The sequence below is a fragment of the Pteropus medius genome, unplaced genomic scaffold (assembly GCF_902729225.1).
Source record: "Pteropus medius unplaced genomic scaffold, Ma_sr-lr_union100, whole genome shotgun sequence".
Lineage (NCBI taxonomy): Eukaryota > Metazoa > Chordata > Mammalia > Chiroptera > Pteropodidae > Pteropus > Pteropus medius.
The window spans coordinates 7534611-7552198 of NW_024344370.1; the positions used below are offsets into that span (position 1 = coordinate 7534611).

Consider the following 17588-nt stretch of genomic DNA (forward strand, 5'->3'; position numbering starts at 1 on the left):
GAGTAACTGATACATCTTGAATACACAGCTCTCAAAAAATATTTGTTCTAGGTACTACTTGGCATTAGAGGGAATAGAAGAAATGTCAATATTTAGCGAATAGTTGGCTATAAGGGATGAGAGAGAAGAAAAAGCCAAAGATGGCCCTAAATGTATCTGAAAAGAAAGATTGTACCATCAACCACATGAAACAAGAGATGTCTGGGTAAGCAAGAAGGTGCCCCAAGAAGGAACTTTACTATTCATAAGAATCATCAAGGTAACTTGATTAAAATTTAGTTTATGGATTCTACCCACAGAGGTACTTATAGATACCTAGATTCCATAGGTGACTTATGGTTTGACCTTTATCTGGAACTGCAAAGATCCATGACATGTACAGATTTCTAATTTTGATAAGGTGAAAACTTGAAATTCCCACCTTAGAGGGTGGTATGCAAGAAAATGCCATCCAGCTTGTACGTGAACCAGCCAATCACCTAGGATTGCCTGCTCAGTATGACTTTGAATTCTCCACTCTTCGTGTCTATGTTTGTTATGGGGAAAATATACTATACTGGTATTTGAGAATTCACCCAAGCCATTAGACCTGTTCCCCATAAATTCCAAAGGCCAAAAGAAGTTGGGATTTGGATATGCAGCATTTGATTGGCAGCGAAACATCCAAATAGAGATAACCCAGGGTACAGTTGGGGAAGTTGAAGCCCTATAGATAAATGAGGACTTTGGGGAAGGAAGACTACAGAGAGAAGAATAGACAGAGGACTTACCACCTTGACTGACCTGTTTCTCTGGCTCTCAATCCTGCCACTTCACCCCTGAGCCTCGGCTGTTCTATCCACTCCTGGCACTTCTATTGCAATTCCTCAGCCCGCCTTAGGCCAATGATAGCTGAACTAAGGACTTGTCCCACTCCTGGTTCCCTCCATAGAAATTTAAACTCTGGACATCCAACAAAGACCTTCTCTTCTATATCATTCTCAAAGGCACAAGATTCAAGTTTTTGCCTTAGAATTACAAATCATTATTTGATAATGAACTTTTGGGTAGCTGACAGTCAAATGATAAACTCCAGCATATGTAGATCAGTTTTCTGATCCATAGTACCTAAGCTCAGTTTTAAGAAAAATTTAAAAAGATAAAATTATCTCCACTTTTAGAACATTCATCATAAATGGTCCCTGAAATAGCAAGTATACTTAATATAGCCAGAAAGAATTCAATTTACAAAAAAAAAAAAAAAAGTAGAAGAGCGGGAGAATGAGCAGAACTTTTGGAAATCACTGCAGCTGGGTCTCAGAGCCAGACATTTGTAAGTAGTATGGTGACCAGGGCAGGGGCAAGATATTTGACAGGGAATTCTTTACTCCTAGGGGTAGCAGCAGAGAATCCTGACAGCCAAGGTGCATGGACCACAAACACAGGAGCTGGGAGAGCCCAAAGTGGGGCAGCGGTCAGCAGCACTAAGCCACAGCGGGCTGAAAATGCGATTGTGAAGCCAAAGCAGCTGAGGAACAAGGAAGGTCTGTGAGCTGGGGTTGGGGCAGGGTATCTGTGTGTGTTGGGCTATCTTACAGGGCTAACAAAGGCAACAATGGTTATTGTGTTCGCCTACAACACTGCCACTCTTATTTTCTTTCAGGGCCAAGCCTGTCTACATACCAGAACCCAGGAGACTTATTAAAACACAGGTGCCAGACCTTACTCTAGGTTTCTTGACAATAGCCTCTTTAGGGAGAGGGGAAACCAGGGGAGGGACCACAGAAATGCCATTGTTATCTGATCCCTTCCTACAGGCTAGCTGAGGGCTGAAGGTGGGGTTCTTGCAGGCTGTACCCGAAAGCGTCCCAAGAACCTGGGCAGCATCCTCAGACGGAGTGCCTCTTGCCTATTCTGTGCTTGAAGCTGAAGTTACCAGAAGGTGCATCCTAAAGGAATGTTAGATAAAGGCCAAGAGAAGAGTCAAGTCAGGTCTCCAAACTGGGCCAGGAGAAGGATAGAATGCAAGGAGATGGGAAAAGAGAAGGTACGAAGGAGGCTTGAAGCAGAGCCTGGATTACTGCAGAGCTGCAGTGTAACAGCTAGAACCAAGTTTTGGCCAGGAGCTTTCAAAGAGATGAGGACCACAATGCCATCTACCAAGAATTTTTGCCCCCAAAATGCAACCTAAACCTGACCTCAGAGTTATGTTTCAACCACCAATATATAGGAAATGTAGAGGATAGGAGAATATGAGGGGCTGCAAGCAGCAAAATCTGGAATGTAGATTCTATAAATGACTAAGTCTGTACAATTGCAAGGAAGGGGGAGGGTGGAACATGGAGGGAGAACCCATAAGGGATTTAAAAGACAAACCAATTAATCACAGTGTGTAGACATTATTTGGATCATAATTAACCAACCGTAAAAATAACAAAAACTAAAAAATTTAAAATCAATTAGACAATTGGAAGTTTGAATACTAAATAGATATTTGAAGATAAAAATTATAGTTTAAAATTTTAGGTGTGATAATTGTATTATAGTTATCTTTTAAAAGACTCCTTAATGTTTTAGGGCAGTGGTTTTAGAACTTTAGCCTGTTTCAGAATCACCTGGAGGACTTGTTAAAACACAGATTACTGGGCTCTGCCCCAGAGTTTCTAATTCTACAGGACTTTTTGGGGGACCTGAGAATTTCCACTTCTAACAAGCTAGATGATGAATACATGAATGTTCGTATAACTGTTCTGTCTACTCTTGTTATGTTTGAAATTTATATTTTAAACATTTCTTTAATAAGGAAAAATAATAGAAAAATCATTTCACAATATCCAACATATATTTCTGATTTAAAAAAAAAAAACTTTCAGCAAACTAGGGACTAGAAGGGAGCTTTCTCAGTCTACTAATAAGAATCTGTGAAAATCCAACAGCTAACATTATACTTAATGGCAAAAGGTTCAAAACTTTCTTCCTAAGATCAGGAACAAGACAAGGATGTCTGCTTTCACCATTTCTATTTAACACTGTACTGGAGGTTCTAGCTAGGACAACGAGGCAAGAAAAAGAAATTAAAAAAACACCCAGATTTGAAAGAGTCCGTTAAACTGTCTTTATTTGCAGACAACTATCAGCTACAAAGAAAATTCTATGAGGTCTACAAAATAGCTACTAGAACTAAACAGAAAGTTTTACAATACTGTGGCCAAGGAGAGAGACTACGGCAGGGTAGAGGCTAGATGGTTGTAGGGGCGAGGGCCCTCTCTCATTATTCTCTAAGATCCCAAGGAGCTTTTTTTTTGTTTTTCCTTCTGAGCCTGTAGGCCCAAGAGTCAGGCCTGGCATCTTCCCTGACTGATGTTAGGAGTAAATACTTTATTCCTTAGTTAATTATATTCCCACATGGAGAGACTTACCTCAAAGCAGCCATTCTCAAACTTGTCTGCACACTGGAATCGCCAGAGGAGCTTCAAAAACTAGTGATGCCTGGGTTCCACCTCCATAGATTGTGATTTAATTGTTCTAGTTTATGGTCTGGGCAGAGGATCCCCAAATGATTCTAAAGTGCAATCTAGTTTGAGAACCACTGTCCTAGAGGATTATTTTTGGTCTTGAAACTTCTCTGAACAGTTAGGAAGTAAAACTGAGCAAGTATGGCTTAGGCCCTACTGTGTTTTCTGTGGGATCTGCCTACCTATAAAGTTTACCAAATTTGTTCTGCTATTCTGAGCCATCAGTTTTATAATAACAGACCCTGTGGCAAGGGGCAGAGGAAACAGGAGGTGGGAGAAGCCTGTAGTTGTCCAGAAGTGCCTATGGCAAGGTTAAGTCTATCTAATTTAGGTATAAGGAAGTATTAGCAAGTCCACTTACTCAACAGGCCTAAAGCCATCTTCTCCTAATCACTTACCTGCCCAACTTTTATTTGGAAAAATTTCAAACCTACAGAAAAGTTGAAAGAATAGTCCAATGACACCTATATATTCTCTGAATACATTGTGCTGCATTTCTCTCTCTCTCTCCTCTCTCTCTCTCTCTCAGCTGAACCTACATAGTTCAATAAGCATCTCCTAAGAACAAGGGCATTTTTCTACTTAACCATGATACCATTTTTACTCCCAGGAAGTTTACAAATATGCATTATCTAATAGATATTCCATATTTAAATTTCTCCAATTTGCCTCAAAATTTCCTTTATACCTATTTTAAGGACCACACACTGCATAGTTGTCTCTTTACTCTCCATAATCTAAAATAATCCCCCTCCTTTTTAGAAGACATTGACAAATTTGAAAAAGCCAGACTATCTGTGTCATAGAATATACCACGATGATGCTTCTTTATGATTAGATTTATGTTAAACATTGGGCGAGAATACTATGTTGGTGATGATGTGTGCTCCTAATTGCATAACATCAGAAAGAACATAATGTCAGTTTGTCCATTATCTCTGATGAGTTCAATCACTTGGCCAAGGTGGTACATACCAGATCTCTTCATTTTAAAGGTATCTTTTTTCTTTATACTTAATAATCTTTAGGGTGATATTATGAAACCATATGCATATCCTGTTCGCCGTCAAACTTTATACCCAATGGCTTTGCATCCATTGCCAATCTTTTATTATAATGGTCGTTGCAAATAGCAATTTTCTAATTCTATCATTTCTTCTATATTTTTTAATGGCAATCTATGTAAAGAAGAGCTTTCCTCCCCTCCACTCCTGTTCCTGCTTTTTTGAGTATCGTTATGGACTCATAAATTCTTTGTTTATTAAATGAATTTGGATCCATTATTGCTCTTTTTGAAACCAGCTCCTATGTCTTTTCAATATATCACCATTAGTCTTTAAATAGTATCTTTACTTTTGCTGCAAGATGTTTCAAGGTCATCATGTATAGTTTCTTCTCCAGACCTGAAATCAACCACTTCTCCAATGGGCCTCCATTCTTTTTCATTGGAAATGGTATTTCTTATACCATTTCTCTTCAGTACTAACAGTGAAGTTTTTATCTTTACCTGTCTGACTCCTGCATCTATCGCCAAGTTCATTCCAAATTTAGGCAGGGGAAAAATAAGGTGTTATGAATTAACCCTCCTATACCTCAACACATGACCCAGTATAATACAGAATAGACTCACACCTTGTCTTTATATTTCTATATTGATTCAACGGATATTTTTTTGAATGCTTACTCCATGCAGGGTTATGCTAAGAACCAAGGATAAAACCTGAACCAAGACAAACACAGTCAAGGCCCTCACGGAGCTTACAGTCTAGTGGGGAAAGCAAATACAAATTAGATGATCACAGAAATAGTTAACTAAAAATACTGTATGTGCTCTAAATGCACACTGAGTTTTAGGCATTCAACAGGGAATCTGATATACTCTGGGTAGTTGGGAAGGCATCCCTGAAAATATGAACTGAGATCTAAGATCTGAAAGAATGGATTGAAGTTATTCAAGGGTAAGGAGTTTGTGTACATGTTGGTGGTGGTGGCGGTGGTGGCAAAGGGTTAAGGAGATCGTCAGTTGAGCAGGTTCCAGACAGAGGTAAAGAGAGGAATTTGGTATATTTGAGAAACGAAAAGAATATTGAGGTCTTTATTCAGCCAAAAGTTAAGAAAAGGGGCTATTGGAGTAGCTGGAAGTCTGAGCAGATGCTGATTCCATAGAACCTTGAGGGCAAGTTAAGGGTTTCAGTCTTTATTGTCCAAGTAATGGGAAGTCATTTAAGAGTTTAAGCAGAAAAGAAGCATAATTAGATCTATATTTTAAATGAATATTGCCTAATGCAAAAAAGATTGGCTGGGGCAAGGGTGCAAGTTAGCATTCCAGGTGCAAGTTAGCATTCCAGGTGCAAGGCTCTTTGCAGTAGGGCGGTGGCTGTGAAATATCACTGTCACTTCCTGTCACTGAGGCAAGTACACACCCATTTTGTGGCTCTCTAAAGATTTCTACAGACAGTGAGAAATCTAGTTAATGGGCTCCTCCCTATGCTCTCCTTACCAGCCCCCACTCTTTCTGTTTGCCTCTCTCTCTATATATATACATCTAGTAGAGAAATACAAAAATGATATTGGAGTTGATAATGGTGGGAGTTTAGAAACACGAGGGTACACAAAGTCAATAAACAAATATTTCAAAAGGCTTCAAAAGTAGGTGGATGTCTCTGGAGGAAGAGAAAAAGATGGGATAGGAGCTGGAAATTTCTTTGGATTTTTGTAGTGCTTGTTTCGGCAGCACATGTGCTAAAATTGGATTTTTGTGGGGGGAGGGGGAAAGGATGAGCAAGAGGTTAAAGGAGGCAGTGTCTGAGCATAGGGCTTACCTTCACCCTTCTCCTATTCCAAAGGATCTGCCCTGTTGCCAGCATAAGATGTGACCCTACTAAAAACCTGGTCTATCCCAGCCCAGAACCAGTTTGAAATAGAGAGCAGTGGTAATGGTGAATGCAGAGCAGGAAGGCCTGAGGTCTGTAGTAAGGAGGCAGCAGGTAAAATGTGCGTTGGAGAATGCAATTGAATGTATCTATATTGTTTATCTAATAACGATATCTAAAATTTCCTTTTCTTTTTGTATGGGAGAAAAAATGGATGTTGTTTATTGTTTAGTTCACCCCCATCAAAGGGAAAAAAGAAAGCACATTAGGTAGACTATTATTATATGATGTTAAACAAAGGGAATCAGCTTCTTTCCAAAAATTAATTTTTAAGAAATTATAACTTGATAATATAAGTTGGATTAAATACACTAATGGTTTAAAGAACAAAATCCTTTACAGAAAAAAATTATTTCTAGAAATACAACTATCTTTGCTTCTTGAGGTATAAGTTCTTAAAAGAGGAAAATACTGTATTTACTAATATAAAATATCTTTTCTTTTATTTTTTATTCTAAAATGAGAAAATAAAAGTTATGCAAGTCAAAACTACAATAAAATATCACCTCACACCTGTTAGAATGGCCGTTATCAACAAGACAAAAGATAAGCATTAGCAAGGATATGGAGAAAAGAGAACTCTTGTACTCTTGGTGGGAATGTATATTGGTATAGCCATTATGAAAAACAGTATAGAGAGGCCTCGAATATTAAAAACAGAAATACCATATGATCTAGCAATTCCATTTCTGGATATATATTTAAAGAAAATGAAATCAGTATCTCAAAATTGATATCTTCACTCCCATGTTCATTATAGTATTATTCACAATAGCCAAGATATGGAAACAACATATGTCCATCAATGGATGAATGGATGAAATGTTATACATATATAAATATACATGTATATATAACATTTTATATATATATATATAATAGAATATTATTTAGCCTTAAAAAAGGAGGAAATCCTTATTTAGTGACAATATAAATGAACCTGAAGGACATTATTATAAGTAAAATAAGCCAGACATGGAAAGAAAAATACTGTATGATCTCACTTACATGTAGAATCTAAAATGTCATACTCATAGAAGCCAAGAGTAGAATGGTGGTTGCCAGAGGCCAGAGGGATTGAGGGGGAAGAAAAATGTGGAGATATTGGTCCAAGGGTACAAAGTTTCGGTTATGTAAGATGAATAAGTTCTGGGGATCTAATGTACAGCATGGTGACTATAGTTAACAATACCGTATTGTATATGTGATATATGCTAAAAGAGTAGATCTTAAGTGTTCTTACTACGAAAAAAAAGAAAATAAAAGAGAAAGAAGAAAATAGTAACTATGTGAGGTGATGGATATGATAATTAGCTTGATAGTGGTGATCATTTAACAATGTATACAAAACATCAATTGCATACCTCATATATATATAATTCCTATTTGTGAGTTATACCTCAATAAACCTGAAAAAAATAAAAATAAATATGTAAGATTACAATGATGAATTAGGCAAAGATAATTTTAACTATATTACAGATCCCACAACCCTAAAGTATTAGAGCCTATTAAGAAATGACAACAAAGACAGCCATACAAAAAATGGCAATGTGATTGTGAAACACACATGACAAAAATCTTTTAAAATAGTAGTTATATTTAGTTTGGAGATTTATTTGCTCCACCCTAGGAGGGAAAACCAAGAAGAGTCTGCATGGTCAGTCCATGGTAGTCAGTAGTAGCCCACAAGGAAGAAATTGGCAGTTATTGAAGTGAAGAAGGAGTCCACTAGATATGAAAAATAATCACACATCATACCATGACCACCACCATCACCAACCACCATTATCATCCAGGAGCAACAGCTGCTCCCTTCTCTCCTGTAGTCAGAGAAAAGAAATTAGATGTTACTCCTTTAAAGTAAGTCTATGATTTGACTAGGACAAAATATATTGCAGTTTTATGCAAAAGTGCTCTCCAGTGAAAGAAGTAAATAATGACAAAGGGAATTTGTTTTCAATGAGAAATTGCCTGCTAGGCTATTTTGCCTGTAGGTATGAAACGGATTCATATTCTTAAAATCACAGTCTGAAAGCTTCTCTTTTGGCAACTATGATTATTCCTACAATGAGTAGGTAGGGGAGCTGTGAATGCATTTATCTTGATTCACTTTGCAAAATGGTACAAGGAAGAAAGCTGGAGAGTAATATAGTACACAGGTGGGGGAAAATGGGTAAAGTACCATAATGTAAGCAATCAGTCCACATGACACCACAGGGCTATCAAGTAACAGACACTGCATAGAGCTCTGAATCAGTAGTCTTAGGCTTGAATGCTGATTCAAAGACTTCTAAGATCTGAGACCCTGGGCGTTTATTTCAATAAAATTAAGAGAGTAAGATCAACCTCTCTGTCAGGACTGGATATAATTTTACCTCTATATGTCAGGTAAGATTCTTAGTCCACAAACTCATGACTCCAAGAAATAGAACTTCTCTATTTTTTATAGTCCAACTTGATTTCTTACTCTGACATTTGTTCTTACTGGTTGGTATTCTTACTGGTCCTATCTATCTGTCTGTCTGTCTGTCTGTCTGTCTATTTATTTTTACGTCTACAGCACCTGGTCTTCCTAGGTGGTCTCCCATCCAAGTACTAACCAGGCCCGACCCTGCTTAGCTTCCGAGATCAGCTGAGATTAGGCGTATTCAGGGTGGCATGGCCGTAGACTGGTCCTATTTATTTTAACAGATAAAAATATGCCCTCAGTTCTTTTCACAATTTTCTCAAGGTATGGTAAGGTGGAAGGGCTAGAGCATACCTTCTGTCATCTGAGATTAGAGATGGCTCTTGCAATGTCCATTGACATTCTCTCCCTCCTCCCATGGATTCAGCAGCTCCTTTCTACATTAGAACCAGTCTCAAGGTCCAGAAATCTTAACTGGGCTGTGTCTAACTTTGCTGACCAGACTATCTCCAGAGATACTATCAGAGGGAAGGTGAAGCTCCTCTCTACTCTCAGGAAACAAAGGTATCTCTTGGCCTCTTCGGATCCATTCTCTACTTACCAGTCTCCAGGAAACTAAAATACTTCCACTCCTCTGAAGATTAATAAATGTGATCTAACATACTTCTGAGGGGACTATTTTATACATATATATTATTTAACATCACAGAAGAGGTTCAGACAGCACTCCATAATCAAACACATTCATATTTCTACATTAAAATATATGAACATTTATCCTATGTGGATGAAAAGAAAGATAAATAGCCTCTTAGTGCCCAAGTCAGGTTTGGCTACTGAATAAGTTTGCTACAAACTTACAAACTGAGGGTTCCTGGGCCTTTTGGATTTTATAATCACAGGGAAAGATTGTGGATCTGTAGTTGAATCTGAGTAAGTTAAATATGGGTATGATGTAATTCCATTATAGTGCAATAGAAATTCAAAAGAGGGAGGTGTTAGTAAGGGATAATAAAATCTGTAAAGATTTCATGAAGGAGAAAGCGCCTGAACAAAGACTAGAGAATGTACAGAAATATGCAAAAATCAGAAAATAAAAGGCATTCCATGTGAGGAATAAAAAGAATTAGATTATACTGGAAACCATTTGTAGTGAGGAAAATGCAAATTAAAGTGATAATAAGATAATACTATACACCTCTTAGAATGTCTAAAATCTAAAAATCTGTAAATATCAAATTCTGCTGAGAATGCGGAGCAATAGGAACCCTCATTCATTGTTGGTGGGACTGCAAAATGGTACAGCCACTTTGGCTAACATTTTGGCTGTTTTTACAAAGCTAAATATGTCTTACTATACAATCCAGCAGTTGTGCTCCTATGTATTTACCCACTTGATTTGAAAATCTATATCCATAAAAAAATCAGCATGTGAACGTTTATAGCAGTTTTATTCATGATCACTCCCAAACTGTCCTTCGATAGGCAAATGAATAAAGAACTGTGGTACATCCAAACAACGGAATATAATTGAGCAGTAAAAAGAAATGAGCTATTAAGCCAAACAAATAAACAAAAAATGGAGGAATCTTAAATGCATATTTATAAGTGGAACTATCTAATCTAAAAAGTCTACATACTGTATGATTCCACTTATATGACATTCTGGAATAGGTAAAACTATAGAAATGGCAAACAGATCAGGGGATGCTGGGAGTTCAGGGTAGGGAAGGATTGAACCAGTGAAGTACAGAGGATTTTTAGGGCATCGAAACTGTTCCATTTGATACTGTAATGGTGGACACCACTACACATTTGTCAAAACTCAAAGAGCTGTATAGCATCAAGAGTCAATCTTAAAGGATGCAAAAATCATTTAGAAGGTGAGAGGGTCCCAGATGGAATGTAGAATGTGACCAAAAAAAAAAACCCATCTAACTGTATTACAAATTAATGAAACAAACTCATTGAAAAGGATGAGGGAGAAAAGTGCAGACCTAAGTAATTCTGGGAATGAGTGGTTTGTAAATGAAGACAAAGGGAACTCTAGTTAATAGAGTATAGGTTAAGAATTCTGGAGCCACTATACATGTATACTAGAATTGAATCATTAAGTAAATAAATGGCAGATGTTGGGAGCCAGGTTTCTCACTGTTGGAGTTATAGACAAACAAGGGGCAAAGGCATTTAGAATGATCCACATGGTAATGGATTAGAATTGAAGATATCATTGTGAACTCATGTTTGTATTAATATAGATACAAAGTTACATACAGCAATATTTATAAATATGTATATATACACTGATTAGTATACACACATATACTTCCTTGCTCTGTCAGCTGAGAGGGCCTAGAAGCAATGATACTCCAGTAGCAATTAGCACACCTAGCTAGCATCAGCTCTTGGTTTCTAATACTATTCTCCAATCAAAGGAACCAAGACTCCTTGCAGAATTGGCTGATTCTAAGACTGGGGCAGGAAATATGAAAAAAGAGCCTGGAGCATCTTTAGTACCAGAAAGTAAGGAAGTGAGGATATATGAAATATGAAATATGAAAAGAGCCTGGAGCATCTTTAGTACCAGAAAGTAAGGAAGTGAAGATATATCAAAATAACACAGGAGCTACCTAGATGGCCTCCGAATGGCCAAAGCTGGAAGAATGTGAGCAAGAAAATAAATAAGGTCATATTGGATTATAACCCAAAGCATCAAACAGATATTCATGAGTCCATACTATTATAATACTTAAATAAGTGATTAAATAATAGACGAGAAAAGGCACTTTACCCATAGAGAAGAATTCCAAATAATTTATACAGATACTTTGCTCTTAAGGGGAAATCCTTAAGTATGTCGGTGCACAGTGACTCCTTCCAAAGAATAAAGTATAAAAAGGGAGAAAAAAAGAGAAACATTACCTTAACCAGGTGGTCAAGGTTGATAGCAACGGCGAAAAGTCATATCGATAGTACGTACCCTTGATGTAACATGATAAGAATACTTTTCTTCTGTTGTCTTCCTTTTAAAAACTAATACTCTCAATCTAATCATAAAAACACCTGACAAATTCCAGTTGAGGGACATTCCGCTCCTGTAATATGCCAGCCATTGTTCTTCTATGCACCGGCAGTGAACAAAACAGACCGAATGTCTACCCTTGAGGACAGGGTGCCCTCCTTTCTAATGAAGAAGAGAGTCAATAAACAATTTAAATATAACTGAGTACATTGTATAGCATGTTACAAGGTAAAAAGTGATGTAAGGAAAGAAAGAAAGAACAACATAAAGAGAGGTCAAAGTGTAGATTGTAGTAGTAAACAAGGTGTGCCTCACTCGGAAGGTGACATTTGAGCAGACTGAAGGGCAGAGAGGGGTTTAGTCAAGTAGTTACTTGGGAAGGAGTTTATTGGGCAGAGGCAAAAGCTAAACCAAGGGCCCTAAGATGGGAATGTATTTCACTTGGTCCAGTGACCACGAGGTCAGTGTGACTGGGGCAGAGGGAGCCAAGGAAGGAGTCATAAGACATGAGAACAGAGGCACAATAGCAGGTGGGAGACAGATAATGGAGGGTCTTGTAGACCATTGCAAAGACTTTGGCTTTTTCTCTGGGTGAAACCAGAAGCCATTGGAGGGTTTTGAGTAAAAGAGTGACATGATTTAATTTATTTTGAGATAACTTTGAATGTGATGTAGACATGGCATTATAAGGAGATGAGGGCAGAAGCAGTGATTCAGATAGGAAGCTATTCCAGAAATTGAGACATGGTGTAAAAGGGCACAGAACTGGTCATATTCTGTTTATACTTTAAGGTGATGCCTTTGATGGAGAGAGAGAGGGAGAGACAGAGAGATGAGGATGACTCTGAGGTTTTGGGCCTTAACAACTGGAGGTAAAGCACTGGTCTAAAAGTTTCTCCTTGTATTAACTCATTTAATCCTCACACTAAACCGATGAGGAAAAGTCGTGTCATTGTTCCCATTTTCAGTGGGGACACTAAAACACAGAGAGGGTGTCTAGGTCACACAGTGAGTAAATGACAGAGCCAAGATTTGACCAGACATACTGGTTCCAGATTCTGTGCTCTCAGCCACTACAAGCTTCCCTCCATGAGAGCGGCCTAGTCGGATAAAAGGTTTTTGTATTGGGGGGAAAATGTAAAAAGACCAAGGAGAATTCTATAATCCAGGCAAAACAATTTGGGTTCAAAGTAGAATGTTTAGCACAAGAATAAGAAGAAAGGAAAAGATTTATGGACAAGGTAACATAAAGCAAGCAGAAGATGCACTGACAGGAATTTGTGCAGCTTTTAAGACAGCAGCTCTGAGCTCACAGCTTTCACATTTAGATCGTCAGATTCTTACGTCATCCCTACTGAGGTTGTAAGTACTAGGCACAGAATGCCCCCTTGTGTAGCCTGGGCACTTTAAGCCAATACTACATTGTAACAAGCTTTCTCCTTTTAGTAACCAGACTGTCCCCTAAATTAATCAAATGCTGTGGGCCCTAGAATATAAACAAGGTACAGGCGATATTTTCCTATTCCTGCTGCTTGACTACAGACACAAATGTTCTTTTGGATATTTTCAGTGTTGTAGTTTGTAAGGATTTTTAGGTTACATGCACATGTACAGCCTGACCTAATATAAGCTGTCAATAAAAGCCATAACCACACCCAGATAGCCACATAAAAGTAAGAACCTCTGGTCTTCTCTCTGGGGCAGCCTGGAATTACAAGATATTGTGAGTCTGTCCTACTCACAACATGGTTACACCTGGTGGAAACATCATATCTAATCAACATATACCTTATTCCACCTGAGGTGGACAGAACCATAACTTGCTCTATCTTAGGCTAGGAACTCACTTTCTTTTCCTCCCCACTAAACTCTGCTGAGTCTACAGTCTCTGTGCGCATATTATTTCATATTTTTACCAATTACTACAAAGGGCTTTTAAATACATTATCTCATTTAAGCCACATAACAATCCAGCAAGGAGACCATGTACTAGTATTCTCGTTTTATAGATGAAGAATCAAAAGCTGCAAGAGGTTAACTGGTTTGTCCAAGGTCCATGCCTCCAACTGACATCCTCCAACATGCATTCTTCACAGCTTCAGATTTGGCCAAATTTCCACACCACCACACTGGTCCTTGGACCCTCCTACATAGTCCATCCTTGGTCCATCAGTCTCCAGATCTGACTCTTCATCATAAGCTCTCACACATTAGCCTCTTTCTTTCTATCACACTCCGGCTCTCTTCACCTCATCCTTAACCAACTAATTTATCTTTGCCTTTAGTATCTCATGCCTCCACCCTGCCCCACCCCACTCAACCAGATGACTCATCTGAAAGTACCACTTTGATCATACCTCTCTCAAAAACCACTGAATGCTCATTTGCCTGGAGAATCAGCCCAGATGCTGCAGCAGTGTGTCACCCAGGTCAGAGCTGGCCTCCCTTTCTGGCCTCATCTCTCTGTAGCATCTACAGGAAGCCTCACTTTAAGTTAGTCTACTGACCATTCCCTCAACTTTCCCAATACTTTCCTTCCCCTCATCCTTGTTGTTATTTCTTTTTCACTTAGAATACCTTGCCCGCTAAACCAGCACTCATTTTGAAATTCTGCACATCTTAAACACGGAACTCAAATTCAAATAGGGCATCTATCATATACTGTCCTGTAATATATTTTCCTCCACCAGTCTGTAAACTTCATGAGGTCCCAACTATGTCATAAGCCTCTTTGTATCACTCTAAGATTTAGCACAGGGCTCTGAACATCACACGTGTACAATTAATGTGTAAAGTGCTTTGGTTAAATGAGTATTCAGGTGATAAACCACCTACCCATGCAAGCATATGGGTAGGTGTTTTGTTTTTTTTTTTTCAATTAGAGTCTGAAAAAAAAGATACACGCATGTAATGCCACACGTTTATTATAATATACACACACCCCATCTTTGACAATATCCACAGAGTTTTCCACAGTCTTTATGACAGAATGACAAATAGGAGATAATTAAGGAAATAACCTCATGATTTAGGTAACAATGTAGTCTACTCAATTAAGAATGCTACTTAGACTGTAAAATGGCGATGTCTCATAGATATTTAAAATTTTGTATTTCTATGTATTTGTAATATAGATGTAGGTTCTCAAGGATTAATAGAGCATTATGTCATAAATCAGATTCTGTAACTGGGCTCTATTTGTTAGGTAAGCAAACCCAAAGGCAATAAAGTCCCGAAAAGTGGGATGAAACCTCAATAGAAACTCTATAACTCACAAAACTCTTTAAGAAAATGATTCCTGTGCAAATTCTACATCTAGTGATATGCATTTTGCTCTGCTGATGTTTATATGGAGGACACTTCTGCCAGCTGTGATTTCTTTTCATGTTAAATTCTAGCTCTCCATTTTGATTCATGATAATTTAGAATGTGGTTCCATCACATGTTGCTGATAGCTGACAACAAACATTTCAAAGACTACAGGGCAGTTAGAAGTGGTTGTACAATGCGGGTCAGAAAGTATGCAAAGAAATCAAGAAATTAAGAAAGTATGCAAGAAAAACTCTCCTGTTTTATCTACTTTTATTTTTGGTCTTTGGCAATTGTGTGTATATATAACAGCACCTACCACATCTTCTCATTTAGCACAGGTTGGATTTGAAGAGCCAAAACAGGAAAATACTTAAGGAATCCTGAGACCATCAATGAAATAAATTAGATCTGCTCCACTCCCCTGTTCTTTATCCTTTATTTGAAAAAATACAAATACACTCCCCTCCTGCAATTTCTTAAACCTTCTCATACTGTAAGCAAGTGAAGTCATCAAAGGTCACTTAAAGGCACACGACCTTATAAATCTGGTAAGTGTGAAGAGAAAAGGCCATGGTATAGTTTAATAGATTACGGGGAGACAGAGAACTATAGGAGTTTACAGTGAGTAAACACTCAGACTTGGTTGCACAAGTATCATTATGTGTTACACAAGACCCATAAGTACTAATCATTTAAAGTCATATAAGTATAAGCAATCCTTCAAAAATCAAGTATAAATATCATAGGAAAAAATAACCTATAAGGAAAAATTCAGAAATGTCTGAATATTTCTGTTTCTTGCACAAAACTCTATTGATCATTAGTCTGGGTTATCCAACAAAAATATGTGAGAACAAGAGAATTTTTGAAATAGCAATTTTAAAGTAACGAAATCTATGCAAAACAAATTTATGTACTTCATTATACAGTTCATAAATCTGAAAAAAGCAATCCAGGCTGTTAGTTAATTAATAATTTCAGCAAATATTTTTCATGCAGTGTATCTCTAACAATAACTATTATGCAGTCTCTCTTTCTTTATTGAGAGAGACCCTTATATAACTAAATCATTTTCCATGTATAATCTCTGTGTCACCATTTGCCTCCAACTGCTTCAGAAGCCCCTGTAATGCATCTATGGAAACCATGTGATGGGTAGTCTAAAATCACATAGGATTTAAGGGTGCCTGCAGTGTGCTCATAATATGAACATTTACATGTCTAACCAACATATATTTAACCAAATAATCCTTTAAACTGTGACAACATGAGAAAGTGACATTGTAATACAACAGACAATAGATTTTTCCCACTGAATTACACAGTACTTTTTCCATTGACAAATTCATCTCTTTCCAGAAATATACAAAAAGTTAATTATAAAACAGTAATAATAAAGCGTTCATTAAGCCATCCAGACAAATCACCTTGTTTTTAAAATAATAACATAATCTTAGTGTCAACTGCATCAATGTACTAACTGAAAGGATTACTTTTAAACATTTTCATACAACAAAAGGCTGTGAAAAAATCTTATCATCCAAACTGGTGGCAGCTACTCAAGAGCCATTAAAAATTATTGTTAGTGATTTTAAATGACAACATTAAAAATTCGAGTCATTTAGAATGGGAATTTAAATCTGAAGTGAACAGTGTCTTCTGAATATAGTCAACAAGCTACAAAGCAAGAGCTCACAGTTAGAAGTTTCCAGAACTAGCAGAAGGAATTCATTTTACAGCATGGATCTCTGTCTGTGCTCAAAATATCTAAAGATATTTCTCATTTATACTGAACTTCTTTGAAAAGTACTGTACTGTTTCACATCCTCCTTTGTAACAAAATGTATTAACAAAACTTTTGGATTAGGTTTAAAAGCAGCTAAAAAAACTGGCTGATTTAGGCTCTAATTATCAGAAGACTCTGCTATCTGGAAGCTTTGTGCTCTCAAACATCAGAAACCCCAATAACTTATCATAAAAATACAAGCTCTTGGTTTTGAAAAGTATACAAAATGCACTGCACATGGGACTATCTCTTGATTGTCAAGGAAGACAAGATATGTGTCTCATTCATAGATTCATGTAGTGCTTGAATTTCAGTGATCTTTGTATTTGCAGATTTCATTTTTCGCAGATTTAGGCAGCCTTTGACCTTTGGTGTAAGCACAGTACCAAAAATGGAGAAAGAGCAGCAGAAAGATGCACGTATAAATCATAATAATGTACAGAAAGACTGGAAACTGGTACTTGCAATCCTCCATGAAAAAGAACTGGCCTAGGTGGATGATGACAATGATGAACTGGACCTAACAAATGAAAGAATGAAAAATATTGTTCAAATATGAAGTGTCACAATGGAGCAATTATTTAATGCATTCTTTGCCTGTTTATGTTTAAAAACTCTCCAACCGCACTCC

At 37.4% G+C, this 17588-nt stretch overlaps 1 protein-coding gene and 1 non-coding gene across 7 annotated transcripts in view; both read right to left on the bottom strand.

The window, feature by feature from the left end:
* Positions 1-8981: 8981 nt before the first annotated feature.
* Positions 8982-9100, bottom strand: LOC120608310 (5S ribosomal RNA). The gene has a single exon (XR_005654374.1). It is a non-coding gene; the product is annotated as a 5S ribosomal RNA (ribosomal RNA).
* A 5665-nt stretch (positions 9101-14765) lies between these two features.
* The window catches only part of ELOVL7 (ELOVL fatty acid elongase 7), a 63308-nt gene continuing 60485 nt past the window's right edge, over positions 14766-17588 (bottom strand). For all 6 annotated transcript variants that reach the window (XM_039869995.1, XM_039869990.1, XM_039869992.1 and 3 more), the window contains one exon: positions 14766-17477. In XM_039869995.1, coding sequence (XP_039725929.1) covers positions 17268-17477 — 210 coding nt within the window. In that variant the 3' untranslated portion in view covers positions 14766-17267. The remainder of the gene's footprint in view (positions 17478-17588) is intronic.